The sequence below is a fragment of the Dermacentor albipictus genome, chromosome 9 (genome assembly GCF_038994185.2).
Source record: "Dermacentor albipictus isolate Rhodes 1998 colony chromosome 9, USDA_Dalb.pri_finalv2, whole genome shotgun sequence".
Classification (NCBI taxonomy): Eukaryota; Metazoa; Arthropoda; class Arachnida; order Ixodida; family Ixodidae; genus Dermacentor; species Dermacentor albipictus.
Genome location: NC_091829.1, coordinates 20,906,660 through 20,928,158, shown reverse-complemented (window position 1 = coordinate 20,928,158; position 21,499 = coordinate 20,906,660). Strand labels below are relative to the sequence as shown.

At 50.7% G+C, this 21,499-nt stretch overlaps 1 protein-coding gene across 1 annotated transcript in view; it reads right to left on the bottom strand.

The window, feature by feature from the left end:
* The window catches only part of LOC135917297 (phospholipid scramblase 2-like), a 61,389-nt gene extending 40,399 nt beyond the window's left edge, over nucleotides 1-20,990 (bottom strand). Inside the window, exons 1-5 of the mRNA XM_070525881.1 lie at nucleotides 20,864-20,990; nucleotides 19,738-20,198; nucleotides 18,831-19,048; nucleotides 17,751-18,080; nucleotides 8,864-9,007 (exon numbers count right to left, since the gene is read on the bottom strand). Of these exons, the coding sequence (XP_070381982.1) occupies nucleotides 8,864-9,007; nucleotides 17,751-18,080; nucleotides 18,831-19,048; nucleotides 19,738-20,131 (1,086 nt within the window). The 5' untranslated portion in view covers nucleotides 20,132-20,198; nucleotides 20,864-20,990. The remainder of the gene's footprint in view (nucleotides 1-8,863; nucleotides 9,008-17,750; nucleotides 18,081-18,830; nucleotides 19,049-19,737; nucleotides 20,199-20,863) is intronic.
* Between the last annotated feature and the right edge of the window lie 509 nt (nucleotides 20,991-21,499).

The window sequence follows — 21,499 nt, the reverse complement described above, 5'->3', positions numbered from 1 at the left end:
GAGTGTATATATAGTCAGTGAGACATTGAATCATGATCACTCGATGCCAAATCATTAGAACATTAGACGAAGCAAGGTTCTTAGCTTTTGTGGGGAACCACAAATTAAGTGTTAGCTGAATAGCAAGACGCGCGCTGTGTCGCATCGCGTGCTCGCAACACTGAGGCGACGAGGAGCGCCGGCAGCAAAAGGGGAGGGGGGGAGGCGAGCGCTTGTCCCCCATACCGAGCGTTCCCTGCTGCCGCTCCCTCGAGCGTTTCAATTTGCCGCGGCTGCGAAACTTATCCGACCAGACGACTTTCTTTTTTACTTTCCTGTCTCCCCACTTCTGGAATCACTTTGCTCGGGATGCCCTCGTACGGCCGCCTTGGCGCCAGAAGCAGATCACGTGACGCCCGACACAGTTCGCATTGGCCGCGCCTCCGGTGCCCTTCTAAATGCTATCCTGATAAAGCCGCATGGGCCCGGACAACTGAATCCAAGCTACAACGGCGCATCAAACGTCGATATGAAGCCTAGCACTGCAGTGCCAGATCTTAATTTCGGATGCTTAATGAAGAACCTCCCTGCCTTTCCTTTTCTCGCTCCTCGTTTATTGCGATCAAATGTACACGGACATTCCGAGCCAATTTTCGCCGTCGGATGTCGCCGTGATGTTCCCTTTGCTGCGGCTATGCTGTGTGCTGTGGGTGCGAGGGTAAGGCTGCGAGGGGGAGCCTCGAAGGAAGGGTTGCTCGACGCGGGCCGTGTTCCTGTGCGCCCAATGTTCGAAGTCACGTGATCGAACACGGACTTGGGGGGGGGGGGGGGGACGACCATGTGTGTGCACGCCGTACACCTAGTCGAGCGCACGTCTCCTCCTCTAGCCCGGCCGTCGCTGCGCACGGTTCTCCGCGCGGCCGAGCTGCGCGGTCCGCGCTACGGATCTCGGAGGCAATCTGCAGCGGGAGCGAATGCTAGTGGGCAGCCGAGATGGTCGGTGGCTCCGTGCGCGCTGTATTACCGCGCGCCTCCTAGTGTTGGAGTCGCGTAATGTCAAGTTTCCCAGACGTACGAGCCGTTTGCTCACCGCTGCCGGCGCTCTTCGTGACGTCAACGTTGTGGTAGAGAGCGTTCGCGGTCATCGAGTGCGATCTGGGCCCGTATTCTGAAACGTTCGCCTTCCGCGAAACTATCGCCCTGGCCACGCCTCCGCCAACGGCGCGCGCTGATTGGCGATTTTAGCAAAACCCAGAAAATAAACAGCGCCATCTTGTGGTTGCGGCCTACGTCATTTTCACGTCATAGTGCCGATGGGTGCTCTCGACATATATTGAATAAATGAACATTGAATAAATAAATGAACGTCTCTTGGCGTTCTTGGCGTCTCTTGGCGTTCGGTTGGCGGTGGAGTGTAGTAGAGATAAGATAGGTGGTAGTTTGTAGTAGCCTTTTTGGTGGCGTCTTACACGCGTTGTCTCGCGGCGATATTTGTTGATTCATATAAAATAAAACATTTCACACTCCCTTATTCAACTTATTTTACCTAAAGAGGCCGTAACCAAGCATAGTCAGTACGCAGATCCCGTACTGCGGCCACTACACTCGTAAACGACAAATCCGAGCCGCTCTGAACTCGCCGCGCGCGATCTCTCAAGCTATGTGAAGCATTCGAGTTCGCGCGTATGTAGTGCACGCTGACGTCACGGGTAAGCAGTCGCTTGGTTCATTGAATGTGAATTTCGCTCAAGGCGAACGTATCAGAATACGGCCTCTGTTCGCGTCTGCCTGTGCGCGCTTAACAACGTGTTTGTTAATTTAATGAGTAAGCGAGCGCGTACTGCAATTTACACAGCCGAGAGAACCGCGAACCTTACTTCGTGAAATTGTGTAATACTTTGCTACCACTGTCAATGGTTCGCCTCGAGGGTGAAACCGCGTCTTTTCTCTCTCTCTCTCTCTCTTACTGTAGGACCTCCAGGATCGACTCGTTATACAATCACACTCTTTTCGAGATGAGCCGACCTTATTCGGCAGTGCACTCGATACTACGAACCCCAGCAGATATGCCAAGGAAGCCTCGCTTTAAGAAACCAGAATAGCAACAACGTCGAAAATATCGCGCGCAAACGCGTTTCGATGCGGCATGTGTGCATATGTATACACTTTGTTCTATGGTGCGAAAGAGATTCGAAAAATAGGGGCCCGAACTGGCCTAAAAACCCAACACGATTATCATGGCCACGTGCAAGCCCAGCAGCCTAGCGATCCCTAGATGAGCTCGTCTACTCACAATCAAGAAGACCGCGCCTAGCAGCGTGGCCTTCATCTTGACGTCCAGGTCGATGGGGAAGGTCACCGTGAAATTGTCGATGTCGGTGATGGCCTCCAGGAACAGGCCGTTGAAGTTCTTAGAGAGCTGGCCGATCTTTGTTTTGCCGTCTTTTGTCGTGATGTCGAAGACGACGTCGTTGCAGCAAATGGACGACGTGCAGAAGGGCCCGACGATCCGGAGCACTACGTTGCCGCTGCTGTCCCGGATCGAGAAGTAGGGAAAGATGACGGAGCAGTCCTGCTTTATCGATCCGATGATGACGCCCGGCGGAGACTGAACCTCCATCTCCTGCGCGCGCCACGGCACCTCTGTTATCAACGTGAGGCATAGGCACCGACTAGGGGGAGGGGCGCTGGAAAGCTCGAGCCCCCCTCCCCCGAAATGTTTCCAAAGAACTTTGCCCCCTCCCCCCCCCCCCTCCACGCTGAGACTATAGCTACGCGGTCCCGGGGAATCATGTCTTTTTGTACGGCTTCGGACAAATCGACTGAAGAACTAGAGTTGTCCTAAATGTTGAAAGAACAGCACAGCCTTCAAAGTGCCACGGCTGCACAGACTTGTCTCGCACCAACAAAGGAGAAGGATGACAACACCAAGAGTTTAAATCCAGTTGACCATCAAAGATTCCGACTGGCAACATGAAGCCGTTTGATAAGTGCAGGTGTTCCTTTCGTGCTCATTCTCTTCTATGACGTCGTACCCTTCCCGAACACCCAAATCAAGTCTTTACTCGCAAGCATCAACTATGAACTTAACTTTAATAGGTAAGCCCGGCAGAGGCTACACATCGTCCCTGAGAATATAAATGAAATGTTCACATCAGAATGGATCCACCTTTAGTGTACGAAAGAGTACCAGACACTGGAAACGGTTCTACGCGCTACTAGCTCTAGGGCAAATCCTAAATGGCGGTCTCGATTGCGACGACCGCCGCCTCGTTTTACGTCAGGCTACGCCGTATCCAGTACGGAAGGGTATACACACAAAACGAAACTATACGCTCTCGATCGTCGTGCAGTATATTGTCACGTGGTGGTGACGTTGAATAACACAGTAGCAATACTGTGAACGACAAATCTAACCTTTATTGGGCGAACCTGTGCCCACAAAACAGGCTACACTTATAGCACAACGATAGCGGCGAACACGCTCGGCGATCGTCGAAAAACTGATCAGCGGGTCAAGCGCGTCGGCTTTTATAGATCAGTCGTCGAATGTTCCAGATTAACTGATGGGACCCGCGTGTCTTCCACAAAGTTCTACACCATTTGTGTCACGCGATGAAATCTGATAGCACAAGGTTCGGCGACAACAGACGCGCGGATAGAAGCGTCGATAACTTTCCAGAAACGTCGGATACATGCAGGCGCGTCCTTTGCTCTGCGATTACAGTTGTTAAGCGGCGAAACGTGGTTGCCCGATAAAGATAAGTACACGTGTCAATATACGTTACGTGGTGTGCGCACCTGGAGGCAGCAAAAGCAGCAGCCGCTGTCGCAGCGGAGCGGCCGGTACAGCCGCAGCACTTCGACGCTGCGGTAGTCGAGCATCGACATCTCGAAGGGCCGTCTGCTGCCGCAGCAGCAGCGGCTGGCCAGGTCGCTCTTCTCGTACGCCATGAGGATGAACTGGCCCATGGTGTTCTTGACGACGTACTTGTTCTCCTGCTCCCACGGTATGATCACTGCGTGCGCACGGCAGGCCGCGGGCGGTCACAAAAGGCTCCGGCGATCGCCGCGCTCCCATTGTCTCAATTAACTCGAGGACCGTTCTCGCTGGCGTGCCCACTCCCTTAGGTTTAGGCAAACATTGAGCTCAGCTCGTATGCCTGAACCTTACTATACCTAACAACGCTGCTACACGGGCGGGCTGGAAGTGCGTTCGCGCTGCGCCCGTCTGTTTTTAACCGCGTGCCTTCTTGTGTACGCGTCTCGGAAAGCGCAACTAATACCAGCACACTGGGTGCCTAAACCGTTTACGTGTATGCTGAGTTAGCCTTTCTTTTCTATGCCTAAAGCTTGTTTGGACTGGAACCGCCTTCCCCAACCATAGCCACCATCGAATCTTTCTTAATGATTTGCCCTTGTTGTATCTTTACGGTCATTCATGCTCTCCTTCGTACTCCTTTTCGTAAACTGCCGTTGTGTTTTCCATCACCATGTTACGTTCACTGTACTGCAGTTCCTCATATAAGCCTGTGTATACCCACTCTCCTCAATAATGCCATGAAGGCCCTGAGGGTATTGCAATAAACAAGTAAATGAATGAATGAATGAATGAATGAATGAATGAATGAATGAATGAATGAATGAATGAATGAATGAATGAATGAATGAATGAATGAATGAATGAATGAATACACTTGGACATTTTCCACGGAGTGCTCCAGTACTCCAAGAAAACCTTGAACTCCGGCGCTCCTGGACAACTGACGCAGGGGCATGAAGCGCGGTTTCGCGACGTGTAGGCCGTTTTCACGGCGGTTCCGCGGGCGCCGCCATGTTTGATCACGTGTTGACGCGCCCGTTGCTTGCCTCAGATGGCTCCGCTGCCTGCGGCCGTGTTTACAGCGGATGTGTGCATGACGCCGATGCGGCTCGGCAAACCTCCGTTTCGGCGGCTGTCGTGGACTGTGACTGGGTGGAGGACACGATGGTGTGGCCACAGCTTCGGAGAACACGTGGGTACTTTCGAAGCACATTACGCCTTGTCCAAATGACGCGAGCAGCGTGTATTGTTCTTGTACTAAAAGCCGGGCTAGAAATGTATTTCAAGCCGTACGAATTGCCGCTTACGAATTAAATCGGCATCAGTGTGTTCTCCTCACCGTTGTTTATTTGGCGAATACATTGAAGGGGCGGCATGACATGTTGACGACTGGGTAGAGCCCATCGGTGAGGTCACCATCTGCTGTTTATTTGCGGCCTGATCACTTGCGGGTAACAGATTACTTCATGCTGAGCACAAGACTTGGGACGTAGATGTTAAGTACTTTGGCATAGCTTGTCGCAAAGACGTATTGACGCTAGTCACTCGATTGCCCTGTGGACCGTATACGAAACGTCAGCTTCGAAACTGCGTATGCTGTAGGTGTAGTCACCGTCACCTATTCTATGCATACGCTGCATTGATTAAAGTGTGCGCGCACTCACTTAGTGTTTATATGTTGACGATAGAGTGGGCTTAAGAGGAAGCTTTAGCTCGGGTGCTCCTATATCTAAATACATGTAAAAGGAGAATTCGTTTTTCTCGGCAACCACTGCACTAAATTTGACTGGGTTTGCTGCATTTAAAAGAAAAACTTAAAATCTAGTGACTGTTAGTTTCGAATTTTTGAGTTAGGCCATCAATATTTTATAAAAAATTGACAAAAATTGCAAATTTCCAGAAAACGAAACTATCAAATTTACAACTCTGTAACTCAACAAGAAAAAACGATATCGCAATTCTGTGAATTGTATCTAATAGCACATCTAAAGCGGACAAAATTGATATGTTGCACATGAACCTCAAAAATGTAATAATATGTAATTACAACTTTTGCAGAACCCTCGTAAACAATGTAACAAATTCACGTAAGATGTAAAATGACAAAAAATATTTGTCCGCTTTGAATGATCTAATGGATGCCGTTTACAAAACCGCGATATCTGTTTTTGATGCAGAGCTATTACTTTGTAAACTTCATGCTTCTATCTTTTCCAAACTTCTGAATTTTCGAAAATCTTTCTAACAAAATTCAAGCCCTAAAGCCCTAAATCGAAATTCTGCTTCCAACAGTCACTAGAATTTATCTTACTCTTTCAAATGCAACAAATTTCATCAAAATCGGTCCAGGGGTTATCTCAGAAAAACGTTTTTGCGTTTTTACATGTATTTGAATAGGCCTCGTCGGAGTTGGGCCCGAGCTAAAGCTTCCTCTTAAGTTTGAGTGTGAGTAGCGGTGGGTACGTTTAGGATAACGTGCGAGAACCTTACTCTGCCAGAAAACGGCGCTATTATCTTCGTCATTGTGTAACTAGCTGTACTCGATCTTTATTACGTTCCGCGGTTGAAGTCCTTCATTTGGAGTTTAGCGTTCTTACGCTGGCGCATTAGGGAATTTCTTTAATCTTCGAGCAAACCCGTGCATTGCGAAGGACCGACAACGCAGGCGCTTCTTATGTAGCGGCGGTCCAGAAACTTGGTCACCGGGATTCACTCCATTCCTTATTATGCCTGCCACTATTTTTGCAGCCACATATGCGGGACATGTGTCTCCATTACCGCTCCACATTTTGCAGCATGAGTGGAGCAGAGTGCGTAAGCAAACACCCAGTTGCATTTCCGACAGCTGATCGCTCAATGGCAGAGCAGTAGCGGTGATTGTTTCGCATTCGTGCGCTTTCGCTGAGGCAACGTGCGGCTCGCCGCCGAAAGCGCCCTCTCGTTTCTCTTGAGCAAACTGCTCCGCGAAAAGAGTCAATAGACGCTGCGCTGCGTTCGTCGAAAAGCAGTCATGCTTATTACGTGTTCTTGTGAAACGAATGCCGAAAACAAATACCGCTGTTGACGCCGCTTCCGGTTCCGTCCACGCAGCAGCAGCTTGCTTCGGACGCACATATAGTCTGTGCTTTGCGCAGCGCCATCTGAAGACGACAGCGGAGGCAAACGGGTGCAACTGATCTAGTTCAGATAAAATTAATTGTATAGTCCGGTAGTTCATGTAATATACGTGCATAACTGGTCTGCTTTAGTAACAAAATGGCTTCCGGGAAATTTTCAGCCGTATCATTGAGTTGGTCGGCGCGAGAGAGGACAGGTCATTGGATTAACCCGCCTGAATTACCGCGTGTGCGCGCCTACGTGAGCGGCCGATTTCGGTTTATACCGGCGCTTCACACCACCATGTGTCTTTTAGTGTCAACTGACGACAACTCGTTACAGTCAAGCCTGGTATAACGAACTAACTTATGTGCTAAAATTTATTTTATACATCAAGAAATTGAGTGTGCCCAAACCCGCATATGACGAACTTTTGCGATGCGTTCGTTATATACGTTTCTTCACCGGAGAAAGGAATCAAGGAAGGAATCCAGTTATTGAAGACAAAACTACGCGTATTATAGTAAGCAATTATTGCCAGTGCAATGAACCGTTTTTCAGCGTCGTTGGGAGCGGCGTTTTTGATGCGCGAGATTATGTACACCCGCTCCAGTCCAAACGAAAAGAAGATATGAAAATAAAATACCAATAAACTAAATCTCCTGAACACCGCGTTCGAGACATGCAAGAAACCTTATGTCGCTGGAAGCGGGTACTCCCGAGTTCGATATACGTCCGGCTCGTTGTGAGCGAGTCATCCCAAGTAAGTCAGCAGGGTTTGCGCGCTCGATGTATAGAGAATAATTCGCTTTATCCGAGTTCGTTATAACGAATCCGGTGTAACGTTCGCTTACTTTCCAGGAGCTGAATCTGCTGGTGCACTAGCAGCTGGTCGACGTGCATCAGGTACTCGAGTCCGGTGGGGCAGCCCGCGATCGGTTGCACGTTGGGCTGCACGAGCTGTAGCGTCGGCATCTGAACGAACGGGCCACGTGACCTCACTGCCGGCTGGGCTGCCGGTAGCATCATGACGCCTCCAGGTGGCGCGGCCATCGCGGGAGGCGTGGCCATCATGGCGGGTCTCGCCGCCGCTGCACCACCGGCCCTCGGGGCCGCCGGCGCCGGAACCGTGGGTCTGATATTTCGAGCAGCGGGTGTGTTTGTAGCAGCAGCAGCCGCCGCCGCCGCGGTGGGTGTCGTCGTTGGTGCCATGGGTCGCACACCCGGAGCCGGGGGTCGTGTCGGTGGCATCGCGCTACGTAGTCAGGCCTCACTTTTTTTCAGCGGCGCTCTCGTCGGCTGGTTCAGCTCTGTGACGCTGCACGGATGGATTGAGAAGAATCAGTGCCATTGCTCCTTGACGTGCTGCTTGTGAAGAAGCGCACGATTCTTGTGCCCCCTGACTTCACCGGGAACAGGCATTTAAATCATTGGGCCTGTACGAGTACTTTAAACAAACTGTAGCGAAGAAGAGGAACGCTGTAGTGGACCATCCTCTCCGGCGCTTTCTAGTGGGAACGGCGCTCGTGCTGAGAGTCCGCGCCCTACGTTGCCCAACCGCTGTTGGCTAATACGCACCTTTACAAGATGTGCTTTCACCGCATGTCCTAGAGCTTTCTACTCATTTTCCTCACGTGTATTAGTTTAAAGCGCGAAAAGGAAGCCGGCTCTGGAGCAATATAGCAGTGACGGCTGCCATGACAAAACACGAAAACAAAACGAAAAGGCTAACTATTGTAGCCCAAGTCTGTAAAGACATCCACTCTAGTAAACGATTGCCGACTGACGCATTTCTTGTCCTTTCGGTAAACGTATAGAAACGGCGTCGCTACGACAGTTTGTTACCCAAACGACCGAGGCAATGTCGACGGTACGACAAGGCAGGCCGCCGCTATTCAGACGGAAAGCAGCGCGGAGCAGTCGTGGTGGCCGCGTCAAACCGCGCTGAGATGAAAAGCCACTCACCTGAGCGGCTGGGAGGAAGTTCGCTGGCGCAAACGTGTGTGCCACTTCCCGACAGCAGCGTTCGGATCCAACTGCTGCTCCCGGGCCGCTGGAACCCCGGGCCTGCACGAGGCACGAGCGGTTTGTTCGTGCAGGTAGCGAAACCTGCAAATGATGATGATAGTGATCTAAGGAAAGGAAGGACGCTTGATTCAGGCTAATGCTGTACGACGTCAAAATTCTTAATCAGCGTTAGCGTCGGCTAATGCTGTACGAAATTATCGACTCCAACGCTGATTCAGAATTAAGACGTTAACAGATTACCGTACCATCTACCTTAAAGGGACCCGGACACGATTTTGACGATTTCCTACAAACGTACTGAGTCGTTCGAGTAGGTCCTTCTGAGCATTAATTGACACATCTAAGTGATCCGCGTAAAGCGCGTAATTTATTATAAGGTTTTAAAAATGCACATCGCTGCCTATCGCAGCACACCGCTCGGCGGAATTTTAAGCCGCCCCCACCCTTATGACGAAAATCACCTATATGACGTCAGTGTGTCGAGCTATCCGATTGGCTGACCAGGGCGCGTGATCGATAGTTTTTCCAACTTTATGGTAAACAAATGAGGTTCGTAATGGTTGGAATGTTCATTAATTTGTTTTTATAAGAAGAAAGTAACATAAACAGAATGCACAAGAACAATTTTTCGGTACACTTAAGCACTTCGGGCACACAGCAGGTGTCGTCTGCTTGTGTTACCACGTGTTCCCGTCATTGACGAGAGCCCCGCCATCAGTGTCGGTCTGTCTTTTCGCGAGCGCTATGATTCGACTTTGTTGCGTTGTGGACTGCATACGTAGCGTCTGGCAATATGTCAAGCTGCGACATTGTATCCCTCTGCAAGCCAGTAGACGAGCGAACTGGCTGCAGCGCATCGGACTGCCGCTATCCGATCGGCGCCAGGATTTGCGCGATTACGGCCTTCACTTAACACCGGAAGATTACTAACGCAATAGCGTTTCGCGAGTCCGGTATTAGGGTAAACGCAAGCGCAAGGCTGTGTCCCCTTGCGTGTCGTTTCAGGGAATGAACAGAAGCGCAAATGTGAATGGTCTTCCCGGTGCAGCCACTTGGTGGCATAGAGCTCAACCACACACAGTAGCAGTGACAAAATGTATTCTTCTTTCCTGCTGATGTAAATTTTTCGCAGGAGTGTTATCGTTAACACTTTGTTTTTGTAAATGTTTAAAATGTTTTGCACTTGGTTAGAGCAATGCTAGCTCTTTCTTTGGCTGGTTAAGCTCTGCGCCAACGGGTGGCTGGACCGTGGAGACCGATCAGGCAACTCACATACGTCTACGCTAAAGTTCCTTCATCAGCTTGAGTTTATGCCTCCACCGTTCCGTCCAAACTTCAGCTAGTGCGCGATTACCGGAATACCAGACACGTTCGGCGCTACGACAGAATGCTCGCAAAGCACGCTGCTTCGATAGCTCTCGCTTGGGGTCGACGGCCAAGCGGCTAGCGGAGAGGTATCGCGCGGGCGGCGGCGGGCTCCAAAACAACCGGAAGTGGACGATGTGACGTCGCATCGTGACGCAGAACCAGTGAAGGCTTACCTTAGCCCCGATCGCTCGGCGAACGAGTTGAGGAGGAAAAGCATGGCTAGGGAGGAGGGTAACTTGTAATCGCTTGTAGCTCCATTAATACGTAACGCCTCACTTAAATTTTGGTGCGAATGTTCTACTTAAGCTGTACTCTACGCGTCTACAAAATTTGTCCGAACCGTTTCAGGGGCCCTTTAAGTAAGAAAAACTAACAATCGCAGTGAACGGTATGACCTCGCCGATTACTGCGAGTTTTCGTATAACTTGAAAGCTGCCCTTTGCGCCTCAACTATCTCTCCGGTAAGCCTCACGAGGTGGCTGGTTACTGAATGCAAGTTTCGTAACCGGTGTGTTCAAAGGCCATTATCGTTGTCGTCTTTTTTTTTCGTAAACAGTGGCACTCTTCGTTAATTCTAGTTGACTGATTGCTCTGTAATGAGCATTGACTTCGACGTGAACACCGATGAAAGAAACCTAAAAGGCAATGTTGGCATAAAGTAGCGACTGAAAGGAGTTGCATAAGCAAGTTATACTGCGCTCTTTGATTTGTGTTAGGTGCGGAGCGCTACGGTGGCGCCGTCTGGCGTGCACTTGGCAAGTGACGACTGCTGCCTCTGAGATGCTGGCGTGCACCTGTGCGTCTTTTGCCGTCTTTGTGTGTGTGTGTGTGTGTGTGTGTGTGTGTGTGTGTGTGTGTGTGTGTGTGTGTGTGTGTGTGTGTGTGTGTGTGTGTGTGTGTGTGTGTGTGTGTGTGTGTGTGTGTGTGTGTGTGTGTGTGTGTGTGTGTGTGTGTGTGTGTGTGTGTGTGTCCGCGACCGCAACCACTGACTAGCGCAACTCGGTGCACGTATAACATGCGACAGTATAAAATTGGGCCACCTCACTTCTGCAACTACACGGTCAGCGGGACCGTCACAATAGTGTACAGACCGTTACGACAGGCCCCATTTCCGTAGTGAGTGCCTAATTATCAATGATCTATCCAGTGCATATACGAGAGCCACTCCATTCGTGGCCAGTCCACCGTAGTGGTTAAGCACCACTGCCGTTGACGTTGACGTCGTCGTCGTCCTCATCCTCATCATCATCATCATCACTTTGGTTAAGTGCGGCAACTTCCCAGCGCACCGTTAATTTCGGAGGCCACGCGCAGGCTTCGCAGCGGCGCCGCCAGGCGGCGCCGTTTGCTCTTCGGGTAGCGAAACAGAGCAGTACCGCTGCATTGCACGCCTCGTGTACATTACTCGGTTTCTACGGTTGCTCACGTTGCGTGGCTATACATTGATTTAATGCTAAATGCATTACCGTTGAAAGCTATCGCGAAATAGGTTTTACTAAATTTTTTTCCCATCGTTGACCGTCAGCATGCAACCGGCAAATCCGCGGTCATCGGAATCGGGACCTCGTGCTCAGAAGCGGGATCGCTTAGCCATCGAACCACCACGGCCACTAAAGCAAATACATGGCTGCCTTTGAAAAAGCGTTCGAACATTTTGCGATACCCTCATCCTCTATTCTAGTTGATCTTTTTTAGTTGCCCCTTTTACACGTTTCCACGGGTCCGACTATAGGTTTTCGGCCGAGCAATTTCCTTCCTGCGTTTTTCGCGTCGACACGTAACCACTGGTTCAAAAAATGTAACGCAATCGTGAATTGGAAGACTAAAACGGGCAGCGATATAAGAGATTACAAAATTTTGCACTTGCGGATATGGGTTGGCCTTCCGCAGGATAGAGCCAGGTGGAGATGGCCATAAAGAATGGACGGGCAAATGGTGACGATGCTTATAAGCGTCAAAGTTTACTCGTCGCTGTAACCTCATCTTCGGTCATACGAAAACATACGCTATAACGAGGTTTTACTTGTTTTTTGTAATTATTGTGCGAGGTCGGCTCAGCCTGCTGGTATTGCGTGTGATAAGACGCGACATGCTGCAGGATTCGTTCGACACGACAGACACTTTGCAAACACGTTTGCCGATTTTTTTTTTTTCGACAAGAGATGACAGATAACACGTTTAAGACAAAATGGCACGAACCAATTCAAATATTCGAGAATTAAAATGTCATGCCTGAAATAAAACGCAAATTTGGTGCTGTCTTCGCATTAAGTTATAGCTGGCTATGCAGGCCCTATAAAGAGGTATCGTGCAAGAAGCGAACGACGAAATCGGAAAGCAAGCTGAGTCACGTGAGCGTAGCAGTGAGCGCGAAAACACTGTCGGGGCTGCGTTCAGAAACACGCAGTCGACCGCGCACAGGCCCTGAAGACGTGTCATGGCTGCAGCCTGTGTGAGCAGGCCTGGTGTGTCTTCAGGGAGGCATCAGGACAAAATCGGTGGTCGTCAAATAACTAATTTATGATGTTGCCGGGAAGATCCCTGTTCCTATGGGTGGGGGTGCTCTCGAAGAACATGAACTCCTGCGCAGAGTCATAAAACGACGCCGAATCAGGGTGTACGTTTACTCCAATCTAAGTAGTCCGCGTTTTTTTTTTTTTTGCAATGTATCGAATGAAGATCAGGCGTCGACCTAAATATAGACGCTAAGATTTTTTTAAATCATTCTTGAGGCGAGCAGTGCCAAAATATAAAACTCGATGGTTAGGACGAACACGGTGCTGACTTATCAACTTGAATTTATTGATAATCGTACATGTATATAGGCTGTCATAGCTAACGTTATCGAAGCTTTTCAGCGATAAAGCTTATTAAAAAGCGCGGTGTAAGATAAAATTTTATTACTTTTACGGTGTTCGGTTATCGGAACGCTGACGACCGAACTCTGTAGGTCTTATATGTTGCTTGCACCGTGTTATCTTAATCTTCCTTTTGTTTTTCGTTGAACAGCTTGGCTAACGCTAGCCGGGGCACATGGTGTACAGGGTGTCGCTCATAACTTGTTCCAAAATGAACAAAAAAAGGAAATACATGTGAGGGCCACGTAGCTGAAAGGAAGCAAGGTAACGTTGCTTAGCGCCGCTTGGAGCAAGTGAGACTGTTGTGTTGCATTAAGTTATTATTCATTAACTGAACCATAAATAGACTATTAAATGTTGCTGAAGGGACAGCCATGTTTTAACCTAGCTTTGCATTGTAAAAAAATGTGGCGGCTGCACTCCTGTGTTTTCTGATACGAGAATGCTTGCTATAGGTACAATGACGAGGAGGCACGTGAGATTGAAGAACAGCTTTTTTTTAAGTAACGAGTCGGGTCAAGTGTATGTCGCCAAACCAGCTGTCACGTTACATGCCTCGGAGACAGAACATCCAGATGCGCACCATTAAGTGAGCAGTGTTCTGCTGCCTTTTACTGTGCCTTTAAAAATTCGTTCTGCCACTGTTTGTTCAGAGTATATATATATATATATATCTATATACATATATATACAGTAAAAGCTCGTTAATTCGAACCGCAAGGGGAAGCCGCTTCAGTTCGAATTAACGAAAGTTCGAACTAACGAAAGTGAAGGAGAGCAACAGTACACTGCGATTTGGAAGCAGTAGGGAATGTCAGAAATTTGGCGTGTCAGAAAGTGATGGCGTGTGCCGCGGGCACACGCCATCTTCAAGTCGAAGCTCTGGGTCCGACTGTGCCACACCACCGATGTCCACCGAAACGAAAGTTAGCCGAGGCTTAACACCATCACAATGAATCGCGACGGCCGATACCTCCTAAGCTGAAAACAGAGGTACACAACCGATGAAGACTGCCGAGACAAAGACGCCGAATATGTGAAGGTGGCGAAGGCCCTGATTCGTTGGTTCTTGATTGCAAGCGCAGTTGCGACGTACTTGATTCGCTGTGTTTTGGCGCTTGCCGTGCCATCTCCGCACAACATTAGCAGCTGTACAAGATTTGCAAAGCCTCCGAGAATCGCAACGGGCAAGAAGAAGTCTCGGAGGTTACGTAGAACGGAGAGGCGGCAGCCGCCGCTGCCTTCTGGCTGACCCCGCGTCGGTTAGATTTTTTTCCGATTTTGCCTTCTCTCGCCGTTCTCTCCGTTTAGGAGGCAATACAGCCTTGTGTGTAGGCAGCAGGTGCGTTTCTCTGGCCGTGTGCCAGGCGAGCGTAGTTCGAATTATCCGTGAGGGAACCTTCTCGCGTTCGAATTAACGGACCTTTTTATACATACACTTTTGTGGAGCTTGGCCGGACCAAATCGTACAGTTCGAATTATCCATAAATTCGAATTATTGAAGTTCGAATTAACGAGCTTTCACTGTATATATATATATATATATATATATATATATATATATATATATATATATATATATAGTCAGTGAGACATTGAATCATGATCGCTCGATGCCAAATCATTAGAACATTAGCCGAAGCAAGAACCTTAGCTTTTGTGGGGAAGTACAAATTAAGCGTTATCTGACAAACCAGACGCGCGTAGCATCGCAACGCGTGCTCGCAACACTGGCGCGACGAGGAGTGACGGCAGCGTTGGGGTTAGGGGGGTGGTGGGCGCTTGTCCCCCATTCCGAGCGTTCCCTGCTGCGTTTCATCGAGCATTCCAGTTTGCCGCGGCTCCGAAACCTATCCGACCAGTACGACTTTCTTTTTTACTTTCCTGTCTTCCCAGTTCTGGAATCGCTTTGCTCGGAATGCCCTCGTACATCGCCTTGGCACCAGGAGCAGATCACGTGACGTCAAACACTCTTTGCATTGGCCGCGCCTCCGGTGTCCTTTTAAATGCTGTCGCAATAAAGTCGCGCGGGCCCGGACAATTGAATCCGAGCTGCGACGCCGCATCAAACGTCGATAGGCAGCCTAGCACTGCGGTGCTAGATCTTAATTTCGGATGCTTAATGAAGAACCTCCCTGCCTTTCCTTTCCCCTCCTCGTTTATTGCGATCGCAACTGTACGGACACTCCGAGCCAATTATCGCCGTCGGATGTCGCCGTGATGTTCTGTCTCCTGCGGCTGTGCTGTGTGCTGTTGGTGCGAGGGAAAGGCTGCGAGGGCGAGCGTCGAAGGAAGGGTTGCTTGACGCGGGCCGTGTTCCCCGCGCTATGGCCCGCGCCCAATGTTGGAAGTCACGTGATCGAACACGTGCTTTGGGTGAGGGACCGCGTGTGTGCACGCGGTATTGGCGGCGAGGAGTTACGGAGTCGCCCTCTATCGGAAGCGCCTCGCTGGCGTAGTATGAGGGATCACGTGGCGCGCTCCTCATAGGTTTTGCTGTCAGCGCTCACTGAAAACACCGCGCGCGTGCTCTCCCGGACATTTCTGTAAGTACTTTCGAAACGAAAGAAGTTTCTTACTGTCTAAATAATAATCTTGGGCAAACTGAAAGCACACAATCGTTTACAGCCGCTATCTCTTTACCGAATACGTACAGTGAACGCCACTGCGCGCGGTTGCCGCGATGGAGTCTCCCGAACCGGCTTCTTGCGTGAAAGGTAGGTAAACGCTGAGAGCAAACTATGTGAAATATGTTCTTATAGTGTTTGTATAACTAAATGGAGCGTAATAGAATGAAGCCTCAATGCAGCGATCACGCAGATTCACAGCGACCGACTGCGCGTCTGCATGCTTGTCCGCGCACTGTTTCGCTTACTCCGGCGCGCATTTTCGCACCGTGCCATGAGCTCAAGGCCGCAGAATATGAGCATTTGACAGTATACAGGCAACCATTGTTGCGTTGGCGCTATCAGAGCTGTTCAAAAATAATTTCATTGTACAGACTTCGACGCCTACGGGACTGTGATGTGCCGTCGCGACGATTCAATCTTTTTTTTTTCTAAATTCTTTGACCTTTCAATACTATTTCTCGAGTTGCGTCGCACTGTATGTTTATCGGCGTTCTCAGCGTGCAATTTCCCGCTGCTCCTTTTTTGTAATCCAGTTCATTAATTAATAACACAAACATGACCATATGCCATGCTTTCTTTAAATGTGCTTCTTACCGCTGCCTTTCCACTCCACTGAACTTGCCAGTATCTATAGTATCGACAAGTTCATAGACTAAACCGTCATGACATTAGTCGGGCAGCGGACTCGGGCGAGCGTCTCAGTGCGCGTTTTCAGAACATCGCAGACCGGGCGCCGTAGCAGAAATCTTCCTCGCGTCTTTGCTTGCTGCATACCTGAGTTGTAGCCGATGACTGTTTGCCGGTTTTATGTTTTGCGAGCCAAGCTTCACACAGCTTGGCTCGCAATAAGGCTGACACCGGCCTCCGTTACGTGCGTCCGGCCCTGCGGCACCGAGCAGTAGCCTACCATGTCGCGCGCCTTCAAAGGCAGCCATTACCTATTGTAGTGCTTTCAAGCGTTGTAAAGCAGACACTCGAAGCGGGAAAATTTCGCCTCTAAATGAAAACCGCAGCGTACGAGGGAATTTAAGCTCGTTTTCAGCTCGCTTCGGCGCGCCCGAAGCAGCCGACGCGGCCGCTATGTCCACGTGATCCCTCCTAGCACGTCACGCCGACGGTGGCGCCAGCTTTTCCAGTGGTGGAGCTCGAGGCCAATACACCTCGTCGAGCGCACGTCTCCTCCTCGAGCCCGGCCTTCGCTGCGCCCGGTTCTCCGCGCGGCCGAGCTGCGCGGTCCGCGCTACGGATCTCGGAGGCAATCTGCGGCGGTAGCGAATGTTAGTGGCGAGCCGAGATGGCCGATGGCTCCGTGCGCGCTGTGTTCGCACGTGCCTCCTAGTGTTGGAGTCGCGTAATGTCAAGTTTCCCAGACGCACGAACCGTTTGCTCACCGCTGCCGGCGCTCTTCGTGACGTCAGCGTTGCGGTAGTGAGGGATCGCGGTCATCGAGTGAGATCTGTTCGCGTCTGCATGCGCGCCTAACAATGTGTTTGTTAATTTAATCAGTAAGCGAGCGCTTACTGCACTTTACGCAGCCTAGAAAACCACGAACTTTACTTCGTGAAATTGCCTAATACTTTGCTATCGCTATCAGTGCTTCACCTTGAGAGCGAAAGCGCGTCTTTCTTTCTCTCTCTCTTACTGTGCCACCTCCGGGATCGGCCCATTTTACTCTCACACTCTCTTCGAGATGAGCCGACTTTATTCGACAGTGCACACGATACTACAAACCCTAGGAGATAGGGCAAGGAAGCCTCGCTTTAAGAAAACAGAACAGCAACAGCGTCGAAAATGTCGCACGCAAACGCGTTTCGATGCGGCATGTGTGCATATCTATACACTTGGTGCTATGGTGCGAAAGAGATTCGAAAAATAGGGGCACGAACTGGCGTAAAAACCCAGCACGATAATCAGGCGCACGTGCAAGCCCGGCAGCCTAGCGATCCCTAGATGCACTCGTCTACTCACAATCAAGAAGACCGCGCCTAGCAGCGTGGCCTTCATCTTGACGTCCAGGTCGATCGGGAAGATCAACGTGAAGTTGTCGACGTCGGTAAGGGCCTCCAGGCACAGGCCGTTAAAGTTCTTCGACAGCTGACCGATCTTTGTTATCCCGTCCCTGGTCGTGATGTCGAAGACGACGTCGTTGCAGCAGATGGACGAAGTGCAGCAGGGCCCCGTGATCCGGAGCACTACGTTGCCGCTGCTGTCCCGGATCGAGAAGTAGGGAAAGATGAAGGAGCAGTCCTGCTTTATCGAGCCAATGATGACGCCCGGCGGAGATTGAACCTCCATCTCCTGCGCGCGCCACGGCACTTCTGTTATCAACGTGATGCATAGGCACCGACTAGGGGGAGGGGGGCTGGAAAGCTCGAGCACCCCTCCCGCGATATGTTTCCAAAGACCTTTGCCCCCACCCCCTCTCGACGCTCAGACTAAAGCGACGGGGTCACGGGGCATCATGTCTTCTTTTTATACGGCTTTGGACAAATCGACTGAAGAACTAGAGTTGGCCTAAATGTTGAAAGAAAAGCACGACCTTCAATTGCCACGGCTGCACAGGCTTGTCTCGCAGCAACAAAGGAGAAGGATGACGACACCGAGAGTTTTAGATCCAGTTCACCATCAGGGATTCCGACCGGCAACATGAACGGCAGCTTGATAAGTGCAGGTGTTCCTTTCGTGCTCATTCTCTTCGAAGACTTCTTACCCTTCCCGAACAGCCAAATTAAGTCTTTACTCGAAAGCATCAACTACGAACTTACCTTCAAAAATAAGCCCGGCAGAGGCTACACATCATCCTTGCGAATATGAATAAAATGTTTATAGCAGAATGAATCCATCTTTAGTGTACGACAGAGTGCCAGACACTGGAAACGGTGCTACGCGCTACTCTGGGGCAAATCCTAAATGACGGTCTCGACTGCGACGACTGCCGCCCTGTTTTACGTCAGGCTACGCCGTCTCCAGTAAGGGAGGCTATATACATAAAACGAAACTATACGCTCTCAATCGTCGTGCAGTATATGCGTTATCTGGTGCACATACTTGGAGGCAGCAAAAACAGCAGGAGTCGGCGCAGCGGAGCGGCCGGTACAGCCGCAACACTTCGACGCTGCGGTAGTCGAGCAGCGACATCTCGAAGGGCCGGCAGCTGCCGCAGCAGCAGCGGCTGGCCAGGCTGCTCTTCTCGTGCGCCATGAAGATGAACTGGCCCATGGTGTTCTTGACGACGTACTTGTTCTGTTGCTCGAACGGCACGATCACTGCGAGCGCACGGCAAGCCGCGGGCAGTCACAAAAGGCTCCAGCGATATCCTCGCTCCCATTGTGTCAATTAACTCGAGAACCGTTCTCGCTGGCGTGCCCACTTCCTTAGGTTTAGGTAAACATTGAGCTTCGCTCATATGCCTAAACCTTACCACACCTAACAACGCTGCTTCTCGGGCGAGTTGAAACTGCGTTCGCGTTGCGTCCGTCTGTTTTTATCCGCGTGCCTTCTTGTCTCCGCGTCTCAGAAAGCGCAACTAAGCGATGCGTTCGTTATATACGGGATGTCTTCAAGAACCGAGGAATCAAGGAACGAATCCAGTTATTGAAGACATTACTACGCGTAGTATAGGAAGTATAATTATTGCCTGTGCGTTGAACCGTTTTTCAGCGTCGTTGGGAACGGCGTTTTTGATGCGCGAGATTACGTACAGCCACTCCGGTCCACATGAAAAGAAGATATGAAAATGAAATACCAATAAAAATAAGTCTCCTGAACACCGCGTTCGAGACATGCAAGCACCCTCGTGTCGCTGGAAGCGGGGTGCTCCCGAGTTCGATATATGTCCGGCTCGTTGTGAGCGAGTCATCCCAAGTAAGTCAGCAAGGTTCGCGCGCTCAATGTATAGAGACTACTTCACTTTATCCGAGTTCGTTATCACAAATGCGGTATAACGTTCGCTTACATTCCAGGAGCTGAAGCTGCTGGTGCACTAGCAGCTGGTCGACGTGCACCAGGTACTCGAGTCCGGCGGGACAGCCCGCGATCGGTTGCACGTCGGGCTGCACGAGCTGTAGCATCGGCATCTGAACGAACGGGCCACGTGACCACACTGCCGGCTGGGCTGCCGGTAGCATCATGACGCCTCCAGGTGGCGCGGCCATCGCGGGAGGCGCGGCCATCATGGCGGGTCTCGCCGCCGCTCCACCACCTGTCCTCGGGGGTGCCGGCGCCGGAACCGTGGGTCTGGCAGTTCGAGCAGCGGGTGCGTTTGTAGCACGAGCAGCCGCCGCCGCGGTGCGTGTCGTCGTTTTTGCTTTGTGTCGCACAGCCGGAGCCGGGGGTCGTGTCGGTGGCATCGCGCTCCGTGGTGCAGGCCTCTTTCTTTTTTCAGCGACGCTCTCGCCGGCTGGTTCAGCTGTGACCCTGCATGGACAGATTGAGAAGAAACAATGGCATTGATCCTTGACGCGCTGCTTGTAAAGAAGCGCCTTATACGTGCGCCCCCTTGCTTCACCGGGAGCAGGCATTTGGCGCGATGAAATCATTGGGCCTGTTGCGAGCACTTTAAACAAACTGTAGCGGAGAAGAGAAACGCTGTAGTGGACCATCCTCTCCAGCGCTTTCTAGTGGGAACGCCGCTCGTGCTGAGAGTCCGTGCCCTGCGCCGACGGTCTGCCCAGCCGCTGTTGGCTAATAAGCACGTTTACAAGATGTGCTTTGACCGCATGTGCTAGAGCTTTCTACTCATTTCGCTCACGTGTATTAGCTTAAAGCACGCGAAAGAATCCGGCTCTGGAGCAATATAGCAGTGGCGGCTGCCGTGCCAAAAGACAAAAAAAAAACGAGAAGGCTAATTGTTGTAGCCAAGTCTGTAAAGACATCCACTCTAGTAAGAGATTGCCGGCTGACGCATTTTTTTATCTTTTCGGTAAACGTATAGAAACGGCGTCGCTGCGACAGTCTGTTGCCCAAACCACCGGGACAATGTCACCGGTAGGACAAGGCAGGTGGCCGTTATTTAGACGGAAAGGACCTCGGAGCAGTCGTGGTGGCAGTGTCAAACCGCGATGCGATGAAAAGCCACTCACCTGAGCGGCTGGGAGGAAGATCGCTGCCGCAAACGGGTGTGCCACTTTGCGACAACAGCGTTCGGAGCCAACTGCTGCTCCTGGGCCGCTGGAACCCCGGGCCTGCACGAGGCACGAGCGGTTTGTTCGTGCAGGTGGCGAAACTGGCTAATGCTGTACGAAAATATCAACGCCAACGCTGATTCAGAAGTTAGACGTTAACAGATTACCGTGCCATCTACCTTAAGTAACAAAAACTAACAATCGCAGCGAACAGTATGACCTCGCCGATTACTGCGAGTTTTCGTATAACTTGCAAGCTGCCTTACCGCCGCAACAATAGCTCTCCGGAAAGCCTTACGAGGTGGCTGGTTACTTAATGCGAGTTTCGTAACTGGTGTGTTTAAAGGCCTTTGTCATCGTCGTCGTCTTCTTTCTTTCTTTCTTTCTTTCGTAAACAATGACATTCTTCGTTATTTATGGTTGACTGATTGCTCTGTAATGAGCATTGACTTCGACGGGAACACCGATGAAAAAAACCCAAAAGGCAATGTTGGCATAAGGCAGCGACTGAAAGGAATTGCCATAGCAGGCTGAAGTATTTCTGGTATAAGTTGTGACCGGCGGTAGTCCGTGCTCCTGCGCCCGCTCGCCACT